Source organism: Xiphophorus maculatus, chromosome 13 (genome assembly GCF_002775205.1).
Source record: "Xiphophorus maculatus strain JP 163 A chromosome 13, X_maculatus-5.0-male, whole genome shotgun sequence".
NCBI lineage: Eukaryota > Metazoa > Chordata > Actinopteri > Cyprinodontiformes > Poeciliidae > Xiphophorus > Xiphophorus maculatus.
Window position 1 is genome coordinate 10653825 of NC_036455.1, and position 17804 is coordinate 10671628.

At 36.2% G+C, this 17804-nt stretch overlaps 1 protein-coding gene across 1 annotated transcript in view; it reads right to left on the minus strand.

The window, feature by feature from the left end:
- The window catches only part of tmem65 (transmembrane protein 65), a 30729-nt gene that overhangs the window by 5259 nt on the left and 7666 nt on the right, over nt 1–17804 (minus strand). The window contains exons 2-6 of the mRNA XM_005804736.3: nt 8035–8079; nt 6295–6362; nt 6100–6154; nt 1218–1260; nt 498–603 (exon numbers count right to left, since the gene is read on the minus strand). Coding sequence (XP_005804793.2) covers nt 498–603; nt 1218–1260; nt 6100–6154; nt 6295–6362; nt 8035–8079 — 317 coding nt within the window. The remainder of the gene's footprint in view (nt 1–497; nt 604–1217; nt 1261–6099; nt 6155–6294; nt 6363–8034; nt 8080–17804) is intronic.

Here is a 17804-nt window from a genome sequence, read left to right on the forward strand (position 1 = left end):
GGATTTTGTTTAGAAAAGTGAGACTTTTAGTTGCTTCCACTCACTGCCTCTACAGACTCATTCAATTAATTTGAATATTATTGAAAAGCCCATTTATTTATGGACCTTTGTCACTAAGTGAAACACTATGTAGATTAATTCCACACATATGTTTGAAAACTTTTATTTCTGTTAATTATAATAATTTTCCACTTAAAGCTAATGTAAAGTATGTTTAATAACTGCTTACAGAATATTTAAAAAATAAAAAAAAGGTTTAAATATGGCTGTTTGTTCTAATTTATTGAGCATTGATCTATGTTTAAAAGATCAACTGCATGGCTTGCAGATATAAAATACTATTTTATTCCTTTTAAGAATATCAAAAATGACCTTTCCAGTTGCTGAGAGGTTTATACAAACAGTGTACATCTGGTTTGACTCAAGAGATTTTCCCAGATCCTCTCTACTGAGAGATAGCAAAGCAATAAAAATGTGAAGATTTTGAGTCATCTCACCATGTGAGAGCTGATCCGGGTCTGCCACATATCCACCTGTTTGGGTGTCAGATCAGGAACCTGCATCCCCAGTCTGGAAGCCAGAGCCTCCACATAACCTGCCAGACTGCAAACATACATGTTACATGTGTTTTTATGAGGTAAAGCACTTTGAAATGCCTTGTTGCTGAAAGGTGCTATACAAATAAAATTTGATTGATTGATTGATACATATCAATTATAACAGGCAATAATCATTTCCAACAAAATCACATTTCTGACAGCCAAGAAAAAACAAACATAAAACGAATGTGGAATTATTTAAAAGTTAGACAAAATACCGAAGGAGGAAGTGAACATATTACTTTTCAGTTTACGGCTCCTGTCTAGAGACTAAGACAACTGAGCCTCTAAATACTAAGCCTAATGGCAAAACAAGTTTTGTGAATAAGATTGCAATTTGAAGGAAATAATTGCTTTTAGGAATGTAAGAACAAGACAAACTCAACTCTAATGAGCAGTTATCCATGAATGAAAACCTAGAATCATATTTAGTTTAGAAGATCTACTCGACTTTTTAATTTAAAAAAAGCTATTAGCACGCCACAAAAGGAAAAACTTAACACAGCTCACAGAGCCGCTATAAACTTGCACTGCTCCAACCTTCTCTAAACTTCATAAAATGTGACATCTATTTCTAAATTAACAAGAGTCTTTGGAGGATATTGGAATGCTGCTTACCCAAGACCTGCCAGATCTGAAACCAGGTTCCCCAGAGCAGCGGCTGCACAGAGAAAGAGAAACACTTTGATTGATTGAAATAAAGAAACAACTCAGGGGAAAAAAAACAACATTAAACTTCATGTGGGATTCTGCAATATTTCTGCACCAACCTAGTGAATAATTAATGACACTGTTTAGACCATTTTATCCAAAAACATTACAAGTGAGGATCATTTCAGATTTAGTACAGAAGGGAATCAACATCAAGTGTCAACCTCTCTAGTAACTCCAATTTTTCTGATGAAAGAAGCAGCAGAAGTTTAATAAAGTCAGAAATCCGTCAGTAATCAGTTTTTAATTTATTAAAAAAGGTGTGGAAACTAAAGTCTATGAAGGAAATTATCTTTCAGGTACATAGATTGTGTCCAAGATCATTTTGGATCTGTTAGTTGTTAAATTAAGAGAAACTCTGCTTAGTTGACACATTATTTTTCCCCTTATCTAACAGCAGGCTAACAGATTGCAGCCACTCTAAGCCTGAAAACTTCAAAGCAGCTACTGAGATAAGCTGGAGGAAATAAGTCTCACCTTCCCTGCTGCACCTGAAGCCCTCACCTGGATCAACAGCCACACAGACACGGTGAACAGGTGATTAAAATCTTACCAGGGAAATTAGCCTAATCCCGAGTCTTTATCCATGTTCAGAGAACCGCTTTACAGGATAAACTGAATATATCCTGAATTTTTTTGTGCTATACTGGCTATAATAGCTTTAGATAAAAAAAAACAACAATCTAAATCACGGAAGTAAAATGGAAGATTAAAGTGATTTAGGGTGAGAAAAGGGGAGTTTTATAGATCAAGTAGCACTTTTGGAAAGTCACTTTGCTTCTTCCTGTGTTCCTGAGGTTTAACTGTCAGCTTTCAAACATTTCTCCTCAACGTACAACATCAACAAAACACAACAACTATGAATAATTAACACCAGGTTGCATTTTCACAATGGGTGGATGAGAATATGGCTGAGTTTACATTTGCTTATCAAACTGCACGGGTGAGAAGTATATTTGGTTTGTCTTCAATAAATTTCTGGAGGCATTAAAGTGCACAATGATCCCAAGTTAAAGGCAGTGGCACCCCTGCAGGATTAAAATGTCCAGATGGATGACTTCAATGTGAATTCCCATCAAAGAGAAAACCTCCTGATGGTGATGAGGTGAGACGGCAATCCTGTCTCACCTCGTTTCACTGGCGTTGCGGCCACAGTGGAGAAACGGGTAGAGAATCAGGAGTCGCTCACATAAACCTGGAACCGTCTCTTTCCAGATTAAATAAGCCGATCGCTCGACCGGCTGGGAGATGACAAAACAAATATAAAAGCAGGTTCTGCATGAATGGAGGCAACGTAGATGAGCATTTGATCTGAAACCCGTCTTCAGGCTCTGATTTGCACTTTGCAGTGGTATTAGGAGCCAAGTAACCATGGAAACGGGGTAATCTAGCAGTGGAGAGAGGGAGAAGGCTAGCTTCAGTGCCCTTATGGTTTTCACAGAATAATAAAGACCCAAACTGAGACCCAGAAATGGCACCATGACGACAGTCAGCTAGGTGGCAATAAAATGCAACAAGAACAGGGGAAATAAAAACATTTCAGGGCAAATTCAGATTACTGGTGACATCATCTGAGTTGTATTGGCAACAAAGATTTTCTGTGCCAGCTAGGATGGAAAATGGAGGCTCTGGTTCTGGCCATGAAATTTACTTCAAAAACTCCAGCTTAGATTAAAGCAGTGACTGCAGGGTTTTTAAGTTATGACATTTTTTTTTCTTTTATATCTGATATTATGTTCACCTCATCCAGGGGTGAGGCTCAGTATTTGGCGAGGCGACTGCCTAGATTGTGTGAGAAAGAGATTAAACTAGATCTGATGAATAATAAAATCCTGCAGGATAAATAACAGCGTACTAGGAGGTAACTTTTTAACAGTCTGGTTCAAAAGGAGAAGACAAACAGCTCTTTCAAGTTATTTTTACATTTTCTAGTTTTTTTAGAATTAGAATTTACATGTACTGTACATGCACACATGTACAGTAAGATTAAAGTCAGCTCCAAAATAGTGCAAACAATGTAGGAAATACACTGCCTGGCCAAAAAAAAAGTCGCCACCAAAAAATGGTCACACTCTCTAATATTTTGTTGGACCGCCTTTAGCTTTGATTACAGCCCGCATTCGCTGTGGCATTGTTTCAATAAGCTTCTGCAGTGTCACAAGATTTATTTCCATCCAGTGTTGCATTAATCTTTCACCAAGATCTTGTATTGATGATGGGAGAGTCTGACCACTGCATAAAGCCTTCTCCACCACATCCCAAAGATTCTCAATGGGGTTAAGGTCTGGACTCTGTGGTGGCCAATCCATGTGTGAAAAAGATGTCTCATGCTCCCTGAACCACTCTTTCACAATGTGAGCCCGATGAATCCTGGCATTGTCATCTTGGAATATGCCCGTTCCATTTGGGAAGACAAAATCCATTGATGGAATAACCTGGTCATTCAGTATATTCAGGTAGTCAGCTGACCTCATTCTTTGGGCACACTATGTTGCTGAACCTAGACCTGACCAACTGCAGCAACCCCAGATCATAGCACTGCCCCCACAGGCTTGTACAGTAGGCACTAGGCATGATGGGTACATCACTTCACCTGCCTCTCTTCTTACCCTGATGCGCCCATCACTTTGGAACAGGGTAAATCTGGACTCATCAGACCACATGACCCTCTTCCATTCCTCCAGAGTCCAATCTTTATGCTCCCTAGCAAACTGAAGCCTTTTTTTCTGGTTAGCCTTACTGATTAGAGGTTTTCTTACGGCTACACAGCTGTTCAATCCCAACCCCTTGAGTTCCCTTCGCATTGTGCGTGTGGAAATGCTTTTGCGTTCACAATTAAACATACTCCTGAGTTCTGCTGTTGTTTTTCTTCGATTTGATTTGACCAAACCTTTAAGTAATCGCCGATCACGATCATTCAGGATTTTTTTCCGACCACATTTCTTCCTGGAAGACGATGGTTCCCCACCATCCTTCCAGTTTTTAATGATGCGTTGGACAGTTCTTAACCCAATTCTAGTAGTTTCTGCAATCTCCTTAGATGTTTTCTCTGCTTGATGCATGCCAATGATTTGACCCTTCTTAAACAGACTAACGTCTTTTCCACGACCACAGGATGTGTCTTTTGCCATGGTTGTTTAAGAAATGAGGAGTTACTCATTGCATCAGCTGGGGTTAAATAACTTGTTGCCAGCTGAAAGATGATCGCCTATGCAGTACTTATCCAATAGGAGGCTTGTACCTATTTGCTTAGTTAAATCCAGGTGGCGACTTTTATTTTTGGCCAGGCAGTGTATATACAACATAAACATAAATTTGCTGATATTTACAATATTAAATCAGTTACATTTACATATATTCACATACACATACAACCACCATATAATTAATGCATGTGAGATTCAGGGTTTTAATTTCTTTTGAAAAAGCTGTTTTTGTGTTTGTTTTTGTTTTGATGCATCTGTAGCGCCTCCCTTAGGGCAGCAGGTTAAACAAGTTGAATTCAAAATAAGAAAGGCTCTTATTTTGTAAAGTCCATAGATTGATGCTTGCTTTCTCCCCTATCTAGAATGACCACCTAGGTGAGAAACTTATTAGCTTAATAAATATTATTTTCTATAAAAAAAGAAATGCATAGAATTTTTTTAATAGCTCAGAACTAAGAAATATGGTGAAATACTGGAAATACTGGCACTGGGAGATACAGTGCCAATAAGTTTGGAGAGAACTGCAGCTTCTATCTGTGAGAGGTGTATATATTTAATCACATTAAAAGGGTTCTTTGTACCAAAAACTGCTTCATCAGTTCATTTCCAGCAAGTCTCAGCATTTTTGTTAATTTAAATTAGATTTATATAAACCCACGTGTCATATTCTATTGGAGTAAAGCTCTGTGAACATCGATTACACTGCATATGGATCTGGTCTGCATAAAATCATTTGTGTTAGAGATGTGCAATTATTGAAATTTGTGTTTCACTTATTATTAACAAGAATTTCACTTCTTATTAAATGAATCTTATTTTACTTGTTAAGTGTATGAAATGGTTTCCAAACTCACTAAGAAATAAAGTTAACCCCTCAACTGTCATGACACTGGTGTCCCAGTGAGCCCATTGACTTACATGTAAGTTTTATGAGGATGACAGTGAAGGGGTTTTAAATTATTTCCATGTCAACAAAATAAATGGCTTCATAATTTCGCATCATGATTGAGCAAAGTTGTTATATATACTGTATATATATATACTTAAAAAATGAGAATAAACAGCTTATTTCAATATTCTAAAATAATGAAATGGTACTTATTTCTTAGAAAAAATAGACATTTAGCTGTTTCTATTAATTTGCAAAACTCACTGATTTAAAGTATTCAACAAGAAAAACAATAATTCACAATTTCTGAGTTTACATTGACATTTTTTTTTACTATATTGTGAGGATTTTTTTTTGGCAATATCACCCGCCCTAGATGAGAACATATAGGGCATCTAGGTTTGTTTTAACATTAACGTCCCAAATGCCTTTTCCTAACACTTGGCTTTAAATAGCAGGGTATTAATGAAAATAATAATATATATATACTGTGTGTATATATACATGTATATATCTTGTGCATAAAAAGATGGGAGACCGTTTTGAATTTTGCTAGATAAATGACTTATAATTATCTACTGTCAAAGGTCTCTAATGACCTACTACTTAAAGACACCAGGAGCCAACCAGTAAGATAAGGAGTCAATTTAAATAATAATGGTACTTTACTGCAGGATGTTTGATCTGTTCTTACCAGCCATGGTGGAGATCCCCAGAGTGACTCCGATGGAGAGTTCAATCTGCGTTCCCTAAAGAACATAACAGTATGAGGTTGAATATTCCTCCTGAGTTACTGTTCCCGCCTAAACATATCACTTCCATACAAAGTTAGGTTTTTCCTCTTACAAGCAAATAATGGTGAAAGAATAATTCTTAAAACTTTACTTACTGCTGCAATCATGATGGCGTTATCCAGGAAACCAAACCCAATAAAGGGGACAGCGTTGTGGAATAAAACTAAAAACCAACAAGAGGAAAAAAAAACAGGAAGAAATGAGCCATCTTTAAGTTTCAACCAGTGGATTATATTGGCTTACTTTAACAGTAAGTCAATATGCATGGAAATGTGGTTGTATGACTCATGTAATACAATCATGAGCTTCCCCCTAGTTATTCTGGTTTGTTCAAAGGATGTTCTAAATGTTCTAAAAGTTAACTAGATGGGGTTTTTAACCAATAAGGAAAAGAGGCCTTAAATTAAATCTTCAGAAATACAACAAATTATACTAAATTAGTTTTGAGGTTCTGCATAAAAAAAGAAGTAAATCAATATTAAAAAGGTTATTGCTGAAACTTGAACAATCTGAACACACTGTTGTGACCACCCCCACATCATAAAACGGTGCTGAGGGATGTTGACTGTTGAGGATCTAAACAGTTTCTAGAATTTTCTGCTTGATCAAAATCCAACATGTTCTACTGCTGTGACAAGAATGCATTTTTCTGGCATCAATTTTACTTGGGTAATGGTTATAATTCTGGCAAGATCAATATTGTGTCCATAACACTGCTTCTTTATGTTCCTTATCTTGACTCAGTTCTCCTTTCTGTTTTAATAAATGCATGCATTTCCTTATTGACCAACTATAGTATTAATGAATACATTTCAGTACAGTTTACACAAGGTTTCTTTGATACAACACACAGAGGTGTATTCATAAAACATGTTTTATACCATAGTGAAAACATGTAAACATGTTTTATACCAAATGATGTGAAAAAACAAACTCACAAGGATTGGTTTGAACACATGGTGAGATAACCTGTCTTGCCCCCGGGCCATGCATTTGTATTATCAATTAAGGTAGTTTGCAAACTTTTCAAAGTACATGGAGAAGAATGCCTTTTACTCCCTCTGTGTGTGTGTGTTTAAGCGTGTGTCTGATGCGGGTGAAGTTGTTCCTCACCAGCATCAGACTGGCACTGCAGCAAATAAACTTGAGGGTCTAAAATGCAAGCTCACATTTTGACTCTGGCTTCTTGACACTTGTATAGTGTCTCAAAATAAGCAGCATTCACGCCTACTTGCTTTTAGATTATGAAAACTAGTTACTCCAACTTCTGTGAATGCACATTTAATTGTAAAGATTTGTAGTAATTTCTTGCCTGTGCAGGGAATTAATCTAATGTTGAACATGATGGGATATTAGTCCACACACTTATCCATGGTACCCTATACTTTCACATTTTTGTTATGTTTTAAAACGCCTTGAAAACCTTGATGAATGTAAAAATGGACTTTAAACATTAATATTTCTGCCTTCAACTCGACTGAAGCAGGCAATTAACATTTTGGAACATTCCTGTCCTTCAACTGTCTCATGGCAGTTGTCTCATGCCAGTCATGGCATGTCTGATTTTGAGAACATTTATTGAACTAAGGTTCTTATTCAAAGATGGAAAACTGCTTTCATCTGCTTTATAAACACAGTATTTTTTTATTAGATACACAAACTACTAAGATTGTAAGAAATCATCCAGGCTGAACTGTGGACATTATAGAAACACTAATGACTAAATGACAATATGTGAGGTTTTTTTTCTTGTAAGATGCACAGATCAAGCAGGCTCTGTGTGTAAATATGTGTGGGGGTGTGTGTGGGTGCGTGTGGCAGACTTCATTCCTCACCATATCTGATCTGGGCTGCAGTCGGTGGCGACGGCTCCAGAGTCTCTGATGGGGAAAAAAAGGAAACATCAGAAGTTGTCTCATTAACTGCTGCGGTTGCAGACTGCTGCAACACAGACACAGTTTGCACATAATAGTCGACTCATCTGTTTGAAAATGAACAACCTCCACCAATGCTTTCCACTGACTCTTTGCAGAGCTACTCAGCAGAAGTTACTGCTTAGACTCACCATTAAAGCTGAGAAAGTGATCTGAAAGGTATTCTGCTTTGGATCAGGAGTTATAATCTAAAAATAGTACGGTCTCCATGGCAATGTGTCTTCGAAATAAAAAAAAATGTTTCAGTTAAATTTTAACACCAATTACAACACTTAGTTTTTATGACAGAAAACAAAAGATACAAACATTCATGTCACTTGAAAAGTTAAACTAAAGTGTGACTCAAGCATTTTTAATATAAAAAAATAAAAGAGACACAGCAAATGGTTAAACTCTTGGATAATTCATTGTGCAGAGTCACAGAACTGACTCCTCAGAAATGTGTCAGACTGTGATCAGAGTCAAAGACCAATTATAAAGAAAAGTCAATGAAAGGTGCAGAATAATCTGCTGAGATCATCACTTTAAGACCTCTAAGAGTTCATACTCTTCATATGTTTCACCACGTTTTGGGAAAATAAAGCAGAGTTACTCTAAGAGTTCAGACAGGGAGAAGGTTGTGTTGATGCATTAATGAGGCAAAAGTCAAGAAACAACAACCAACACAGAAGATATCATAACACAGCTCTATTCAAAGGACAAGGTTTCATTTAAGAAATTGGCCATGTTTTTTTTTGTTGCCTTCCCCCCCCCCCCCCCCCCCCCCAAATAAGTAGAAACATAAAATGATCAAATAAAAAAAGGTTATGAAATAAAGGCTTTCCTTTTTGAGTCATTTCAAAATATTACACATTTAAAATATTAAATCTGGCCCCAAACCTTTCTTTGGGCACAAAGTTCCTCTTTTCCATTCCTTTAAAAAAAAATCACCCGTCAGCAGCATTAGGAAGCAGCTGCAGCTGTCTCAAGACTCACAACAAGTAAATATAGAAATCGTTGGTTAGTTTGAAACCACCCTGTCAGTGTGGCTGGACAGAAATAATGTAAGCTTTCAAATTGGCTGTGAGCTCCCAAAAAATTCACTCGCTGTTATATATTATTTACAATAGGCAACTGAAAATATTTTGGATTAATAAACAAGACTGACTTAAACTGATATACTGGTATTTGGTGAGATTTTATTTTCTAAAGATGAAGTATCTGAAATGAAACCATAAAATTCATTTTTAATTGCTTTTTGCAAAGCCAATATCTACATATTTAAATGTGAAAATAAGCCTCAAATTTTTCTGAAGTAAAAATATGACAAAAAATAGGGTAAAAGTCAGAACTTCACAATTTCACAAAAATGCAACGCAACATCACTGCTTAGTGCTGCAAATGACAATATCCATACTTTTACCCCACATTCTTTCAAGTCTTTTCTTTCAGTTTCTCTTTCCTTCGTCACAATGTCCCACCTTTTCTTTGAGCTTTAAGATCTTGGCCACCAAAAATAAGCACTCACAATGTTTCCATAGGCAAGTGAAAGACCAACAGACCCAAAATATCACTAGCATGCAAAAATTTCAGTTTATGCCATTAGAATTAAGGTAATCAACGAAAACATTGCATCAAATCTCCAAAACTGACTGTAGCCTAAGGAAGTCCCATCAGAAACTAGACCAGTAAACTGAAAATCGACAGTTGCCCGGCAACCAAATCATATAGTAGAATAAACTGAAATTTGCTCACAAAATCCTGAAACATGATTTCCTACAGTAAAACCATGGGTGTATGCGCCAACTTATGAAAATTTGCATATTACTGACAACAAGAGTTAAAAAAAAAAGAAAAAGAAAACATATCCACTAATTTTGTTAAAACAAATTACTTATTTTACTTGCAATTTTCCAGTTCACTGAATAAATGTTCTTGCTTCAAAGGTTGGAGTTTTTTATTTCTTTCAGTGTGATGTTATGCTGCTGCAATAACCTCACAGAACAGGTTTTCATTTCATCACTACCTCGGATGCTGATAAATATACCTGGCAATGTCCATCTAAATGAGTAAAAACGTCCACCAGGCAACATAATGGGGGGGAAATAATGTTTCTAAGCAAACTATAATAAACTGGCTTCAGAAAATAGGTTTTTCATACAGAAAAGCAACAAATTTATATTTCAGTAAAGAATAACCTAGACTAAAAATACACCAGAACCTTTGTTTGGTGGAATAGCAATAAGATATAAAGATGATTGACTTTAGGAGATGAGAAAATTTCTGCAGTTAATAAGGATATGGGTTTACCTGTCATGTGAAGAACCGGGGAAGATTACAATCATTACACCTGCAGGTGGCCATTTAAATTCTGAAGCCTTTCCTCATTTTATTAATGGAAAATGGATTGTTTTCAGGACAACGATAATGCATCTTGGCAGGGCAAAGAGCGACAAAAATCTTTATTCGGGATGTAATGGCATCATCAGATGGATGGCTATAAAAATTAGAATGGAAATATAAGAAAAGAAAGAGGTATCCATGCCAAATATTCAAAAGGAATCTAAACTAAACAGAGTTTTCATTTGAATTCATTGGTGCAGATCTAATCGTAGATTTTTCTTTTTCTTTATTTTTTAATAGTCATATGTTGTTCTATGCGGCTGATGTGTTCTCAGAGTGAAGGTACAGCTCATATGTGGTCGTTGTTTTCATCTTATTCTTTTCAAATAAAACAACAATTGAAAAAAAAAAATAACAGTTTTCTGCTTCAGGCAATAAACACACTTTATATAACAAATCTAGTTTTTTTTTTACCTGTGACCAGCTCATTCTTTAAGAAATAAGCCTTTCACATTCACACAAGAGTATAATGCACTATATCCAACTCAGCTTGAACCTCAAGTTGCTAAGCAACAAATGCCCCTCCTTGAACTGACCATCGCTGACTAGGGGCAGGGAAGAAAGGTGGAAGTGACAGTAAATATAGCTTCTCAGTTGCAAAATCAGCAGGAAACAGCAAAGCTGCTCAAGGACAAACAAACTGTGTGAGAAAACATCACAACAAACACTTAAAAACTTAACTAAAAGGCTTGATATCAGAAAGTATTATTTGTTTCTTTAATCAAAGCTTCTTTTCTTCCAGTCAACTTTTTCCCTTCAAACACATTCCAGATAGGTTAAGAATTTCAATTTCACTTGTTTCCAAAACTCTTTATATGAAAACAAAAAATACATTTAATTTGGACAGTCTTTTAGATGTGATTACATATATAAATTAGAATACAGTATCTTTATATATATAGCATTTTAAATATACATACAAAAAATAAGTATAGTATATAACAAATTAATCCCAACTGCTAGTCTATGAAACCATACAAATACTCTGATCTGCAGAGTAGTCAGACCACAAACCAGTTCCATCTGTAAAATAATTTGTTAAACTACACATCTCATCACAACATACTGTATTATAAATCTGGCTTAAAGCCCAAACACACCATCTGTTTTTTTCCTGTTGATCATATTTTCCTAAACTCTTTTCCTAAACAAAGAAAAATCTCTCCTTTTTTTGGTATCCCTCCAACTGGCAAAGTCATGTTGCTTAACATCTTTGGTTTTAATCGTTTATCTGAAGTGATGAAGAAGTGGATATTTGCAGAAAATGGTCTAGATGGACTGATTAGTATATTTTAGGCCAATTTGAACCTTTCAGTTACAGACAAAATATAAAAGAACCATCACGACAGCAAATATAAAAATCACTAAAATCCCAGTGAATTAGTTACAGTAAAAATGGATTAACATTCATGAAATTTGGCACAATGAGCATCCACCCTACTAACAGGCTCTCCTGAGGACACAGTAATCTTGAATGACGAGTCCTACTGTGCTTTTATGACTAAAAATGTCCAAAGATATAAAATCTTGACAAAAGTTGCAAGAAATCACTTTTAAATACATCACTGTACTTTAATAAGTTCCTGATCAGACATATTCTTGTTCTTTCTCATTTTCTGATACAAAACCTCTGCTCTTAAGGATGTTATAGATCTTGTAACATAACATCCTTTGTATCCATTGTGTTCTGTGCAATAATCGGCTTTTATACAAATAAACTTCACACATCTAAAATACACCTGTTGATTCTTAGACTATTCATTTCCTAAGCAGTGCTGTAAATATCTAGCCACCTACTGGGAATAACCCATTTTCTGCCTTTCTGAATCTGACTTACTAATGAGTTCAGTGTGAATACAAACACTGTGACTCCCGGGACATATGTCCAGAAATAGACCTGACTGAAAAAATAAATATCAAAGCACTTTATGCAACAGCAGCAGTAACGTAAAGAAGAGTTGCACCCTGTTAATGGAGACTAGCTCATAAAGCTCTAACTGACAGTTGTGTGTGCCAAACACAGTTCGTATGTCAGTGTGAAATGAAATCAAACAGTCTGAATGTGTGTACATATTTGGACGGCTGCAGATGCTGCCTCATCTGTCTGTTTTCATGCTCCTGATTAACAACGGTGGAACAGCTTCTGCAGCATAAGGCCAACCTGATCAACAGACAACAACAAGCAGGATCTTCCTGCGAATAAATCTGAATATTTGCATACATTAGCGCAGTTATTAACACCCGACGCCTGAACAAATTCATTCATAATCGTAATGCCAACATACATTTAGCAATTATAATCACCCTGTGCTCCATTGAGAAAGATTTTGAAGGCCAATAGAATTTCATCATCAGTGAAAGTTCAACACTGAAATCTGAACCACCCAAGGCATCCGACACTAATTATAGTTACTCAACTGTGGAAAGAAAAAAAAAACTTATTTTTGCATTTGCTTTTCAGAACATTTTAAGTTTATACATTAGATCCTGTGGAAAAACATTGTCACAAATTTTCTGTAATTTGTACTTTACTGTAAACCCAGGGAATAAAGTATAATATCCCTGTAAAAAGCATATTGAGTTAGTATAACTTTATTTATGGAAAAAAATCATTTGTAACTGTCCTTTTAATAAAACAAGTAATGCTTAAGAGAAACATGGCCCACTGCTGTGTAATTAAGTTAAAACAAATCAGGCAACAGAGTCTAAAAACAAACTACAGAGAAGGCAGGCTTGTTAAGGGTTAATTTCTTTGTAGAATGTTTCAGCAACTCTCAATCTGAATTGGAACGAAACACAGTTAAAACCCCTTTGAATTTCTAAAACCAAAACAGATGACAGACCCAATTTGCTTGATTGTTAAATGTGTGAAATAAAATTAAGGAGAAATATGGAGAATGCAGAGGAGAGATAATCCCATCAAGTGTCTTCATGTCACAAACAAATAAAGAACATGGACCATCATCTGCCAAACCCACCTCTGCCTCCCCCAACCAGCCTCAAGTTTTACCTCATTCACCTCACACTGATATTTTACACCATCTTTCTAAAATGAATTCAAAGATAAGAGTGTCCCTTTTGAGACACCAGATTTCACGTTGTGATGAATGTTGACACAGAAATACGAGTCAGCCTAATTAAATGTGCCACTGAATAAGAGATTTTGAGGACGCTTGTGCTCTGAATACAAATTATGCATTTATTTGTAAAAGATAATCTGTGGATTTGCAGCTTCTTGTCACAGTAGTACAATATGGATGTATATTTTTGCTTCATTTGAACATAAGGTTAGACATCACAAAACTGAGCAGGATTTTATTATTTATAATTAAAGAAGCTGCCTCAATATCTACAGCTGAACAATAATAAAAATTAATATCAGAATTACTGAATAAAAGAAATATTAGTCTTCAGAATAAAATGCAGTGTGGAGAGCTTCAGTGTAACAAGAAGAAATGACATAGCAGAATTTCATTATTCATAAAGCAGCAATCAACTTTTCTAAGCCAATGCCAATTTTAAGTTTCTCTTGCGGTTCTGCCAGGAGACTTAGCTGATTCAGAGAAAAAATGGCCAAATTTGATACCTCGGATGTATTACTAATTACTATACAAATAACTTGACCACAAGGTCAAGTTCAATCAAAAACTTCAATCAAAATTTGATTGAATTTTGGAAAGTCAAAATTCTATAAAAATCTAAATTCCAGATTAAAAATGGTAAATTACTTGTTGACATTGAAATCAATATGGACATGTTAACTTCCTGCACACATTGGGATTTTTGAAGATATTAAACTGATGTACAAAAAGAGCTCAAGTTTGTTGAAGAGTGCAGAAAGGTTTGCTTCTGAGTGTCAATGTATAGGGTTTTTTATTTTTTTTACAGAACAATAAGAACTTCATCAATAATATAACAACGGCTGAGGTCTGTAATGTAGTATCATACATTCTCCCTGCTTAGAAGTTAAAAGCTATTTAGGAGATGCTCCAGTGGGAGAATGCCTCAGTTGCCTGCCAAACAACAGGGAGAACACAGTAGTGCTTATGGGCTGGGTAAGAGAAAAGCACAGATGTCTGCAAAAACAACAAAGGACAGAGTCTAGCTAGTGCCAGCAATTAAGAAGGCTTCCTTTAGGATTTCTAGTTTGTTTCAAGTCAAACACAAAACTGAGATCTCGGGTACTGCTGGACTTCCTGTAGCAACAAGAATAAATGTATCAGATAATAATAAGAATCAATGTAAGGTTCTGTCGGAAATCTAAAGACTAATATAAGCAATATAATTCAGTAATATTGCAAAAATTGTTTCCTAAGCAGTTGGTTGTTGCTAAAGAGGTACTGAACTATTAAAACTATTTTTTTCAAAAACCTTGCTAAATAAATGTTTTATAAATAACTAGCGATCTTATGAACAGTTTACAATCCTAATCAGCTGGTTTCTTAACTGCAACAGCAGCTCGAAAACACAAGGTAAACAACTTTTAGAGCAAGATTATCAGAATTACTTGGACGTACAGACTAACAATGCAAAAGGATCGAGTCAGAAATAACACTTTACCTTTTTAAACTCTCTGATGGGATGCGTGATTTCAAAACAAAAATATGCTTTTTAATCAGAAATCTTATGTTTGGAGCATGTTTTGGTTTTTTTAAAGTTTATATTTAACCAATCAAAAAAACCATTAAAATTCACAGTTTCAAAAATTATGCTAAGAATTTTGATTTGCTGCTGTTTGACATGTAATTGCCCTGCCTGTTTTAAAGTGTGAATACTTCAGGTGACCACTTTGGGGAGAAATAACACACCTGGAGTAAAAGCACTTGTTCAATCAAAGCATTAACTCCGGTTCTCTCCACAGTTCCCATTTTAACCCTGTTATTCTACAATCTACTGACTGTGCACTTGTCAAGTATTGTGGTGCATCCCTGGAAATTCATCTCAATCCCACAGCATGAGGCAGTACTTTCTGCTCAGTTCAAAGCGACATCATGCTGTGGTTGGCCAGGCAGGCTCCACAACAGGCCTAACGATGCAGCTGAGGTTTTGAAAAAAAAAAAGACCTAATTTATGTGCCGATCAGCACCTTTTCAAACTTCTTAGCCGCCAGTCAGCACCTTCAAACTGCTTTCCCTAAAGAAAGTGTCTTTATCTGTCACAAATCTCTGAGGAAATCAGTGCTGCGTTCAAAGCTCTGCTCAGTGTTAGTACTACAGAATGAGATGAGATTGACAAGCTTGTCACAGTGTGTCGGCACCATATTGTGAGTGAAATGCTGAAAGCATACTGCAGTGACAGCAGGCTTGGTGTTATACCTACTACAATAACAAGAATTACCAATAGTGTTGTGACAAAAACACAAGTTTAATGTTCGCTGTAGAAGAGAAAAGATCTCAACACACAGCCCACTCTGATAATTTAACAGACATAAAAATAAAGTTTGGATCTCAAACTGAAACTTTATCAGCTAAGAGCCAGCTGATTTCTTATTCCTCCGAACATCTAGGATAAATGTCAGGGTTTTCAGTGGGAAATGTTTTGAGCATGTCGTCCAGCCTTTTCTGTTGGCATGACAGGCAGTGTAGGAGAAACTGCCTGAGGCTCCCGAACTGCTCTGATGTGAGCCCAGCACTAGTCCAGAAACATCCAGCCATGAGCTAACGCTAACTGAAATAAACTGAACAGTGGTTGACTGCTACAGAAAGATCTAATCCTTTTCTTTTAGTTGCTTTAATTAGATGTAGCCCCACTCTGCTCAGGGATTATTTTAACTGAAATGTTCCTGCTTGGAATTAATAAAAGCAGACAGGGAGAGTAAAGATACTTCATTGATTCGACCGTCTGCTACAAGCCCATAGACAATCTGCCCTCATTCCTACCAAATGTTTGTTTAAAAACTAAGCCTTCATTAACATGAAAGCCTGAAAAGCTATAATTTTCGACCTAATCCAACCCTTTATAGTATTTACCGCAACCGTGAAACAAAAGTATAGTGATAAGCTGTTTGTTCCTTGAACGAATCAATGACTATCAATAAATCTTAAAATATGAGGTATGCTAACACTATTATTTTGTGCCATTCTGTAGTACAACTGAGCCATTTTTTGTAACTGCTGTACTCGAAGAACCTTTTTATATAAAGGTTTGAGATATATTTGTGGACATAACTGTAGGCATGATCTATACTCAAACAATTTCTGACAGTTCTTTCTGTTCCTCCTCCCTCCAGTGGAGACACACCCAACTTGGCTAGAACAAAACCAAACATTAACCAGCTAGCGTGAGACTTGACAATGGAGAAGGGGCATTTTTCTTATACCTGAATCAAGAGTTACAATGCACACTAAGGGTATGTTCACACTTGATAGTCCAGTAGACTAAATTCAATTGGGGACGAAAATTGAAACATTTGCAACATCTGTCAAACAAACCAAATGCTTTTAAAAATATGTTCAACAGGTTGCATGTGGTGGTGCTGGACCAAGAACCAATGAAGGAAACAACATGAAAACCTCTGAAGAAACACTGAACACAACTTCCTTCTTCAAAAATGTAAGCAACGATGGGACGGTGGCAGATTTTAGCCATTGTAGAAATTCTCTTTTGTTGTTTGTAATAGACCACGAGTCATTTCTTTTGCTAGCGCATTTGTTTTTGCCGTATTTACCCAGAATGCCCTGCGCTACACTCCCCTTCCTGCTTTAGGAGCAGCCTCCGATCTACTTGGCATAGATATACGCATTCGAACTGCTAAACAGTTCACTTCGACTGAACAGAGACTCAAGTTTTTAGCCAGGCCAGAGTTTGCTTTTTCAGTCCACATCAGTTTCATTGCACATTCACTCCTCTCCAAAAGAACCAGACTTTCTAGGCAAGTGAATTGGAGTTTGATTAAAGCAGACTAAACATGAGTGCTGTGAATACACCCTAACACCTAAGACATCCTTGACTACAACTCATTGCAATTACGGTATATAAAAATATGAATAAAAATCAAATAGGAGTTTTGATATATAAAATATATCACACAAGTTTCACATTAGAAAAGTTCAAGACTATTCCTGAATACTTGAAAGCTCTAGTCTGAGCAATTCAAATTTAAAGAGGTTTGGTTTCATCATAAAAGTTCCCTTCCCCCCCAAAAAAAACAATTCTCTCTCAAAAACAAAACCCAAGGCCATGTTCAGTATATTACTGGTCCTGGTCAACATCTTGCTGCAGCATAAACCTCTGCTGCTGTGGATTGCTGTGTCTGTAAGCTGCAGACTGGTGAGTGCAGGAAGTAGTTT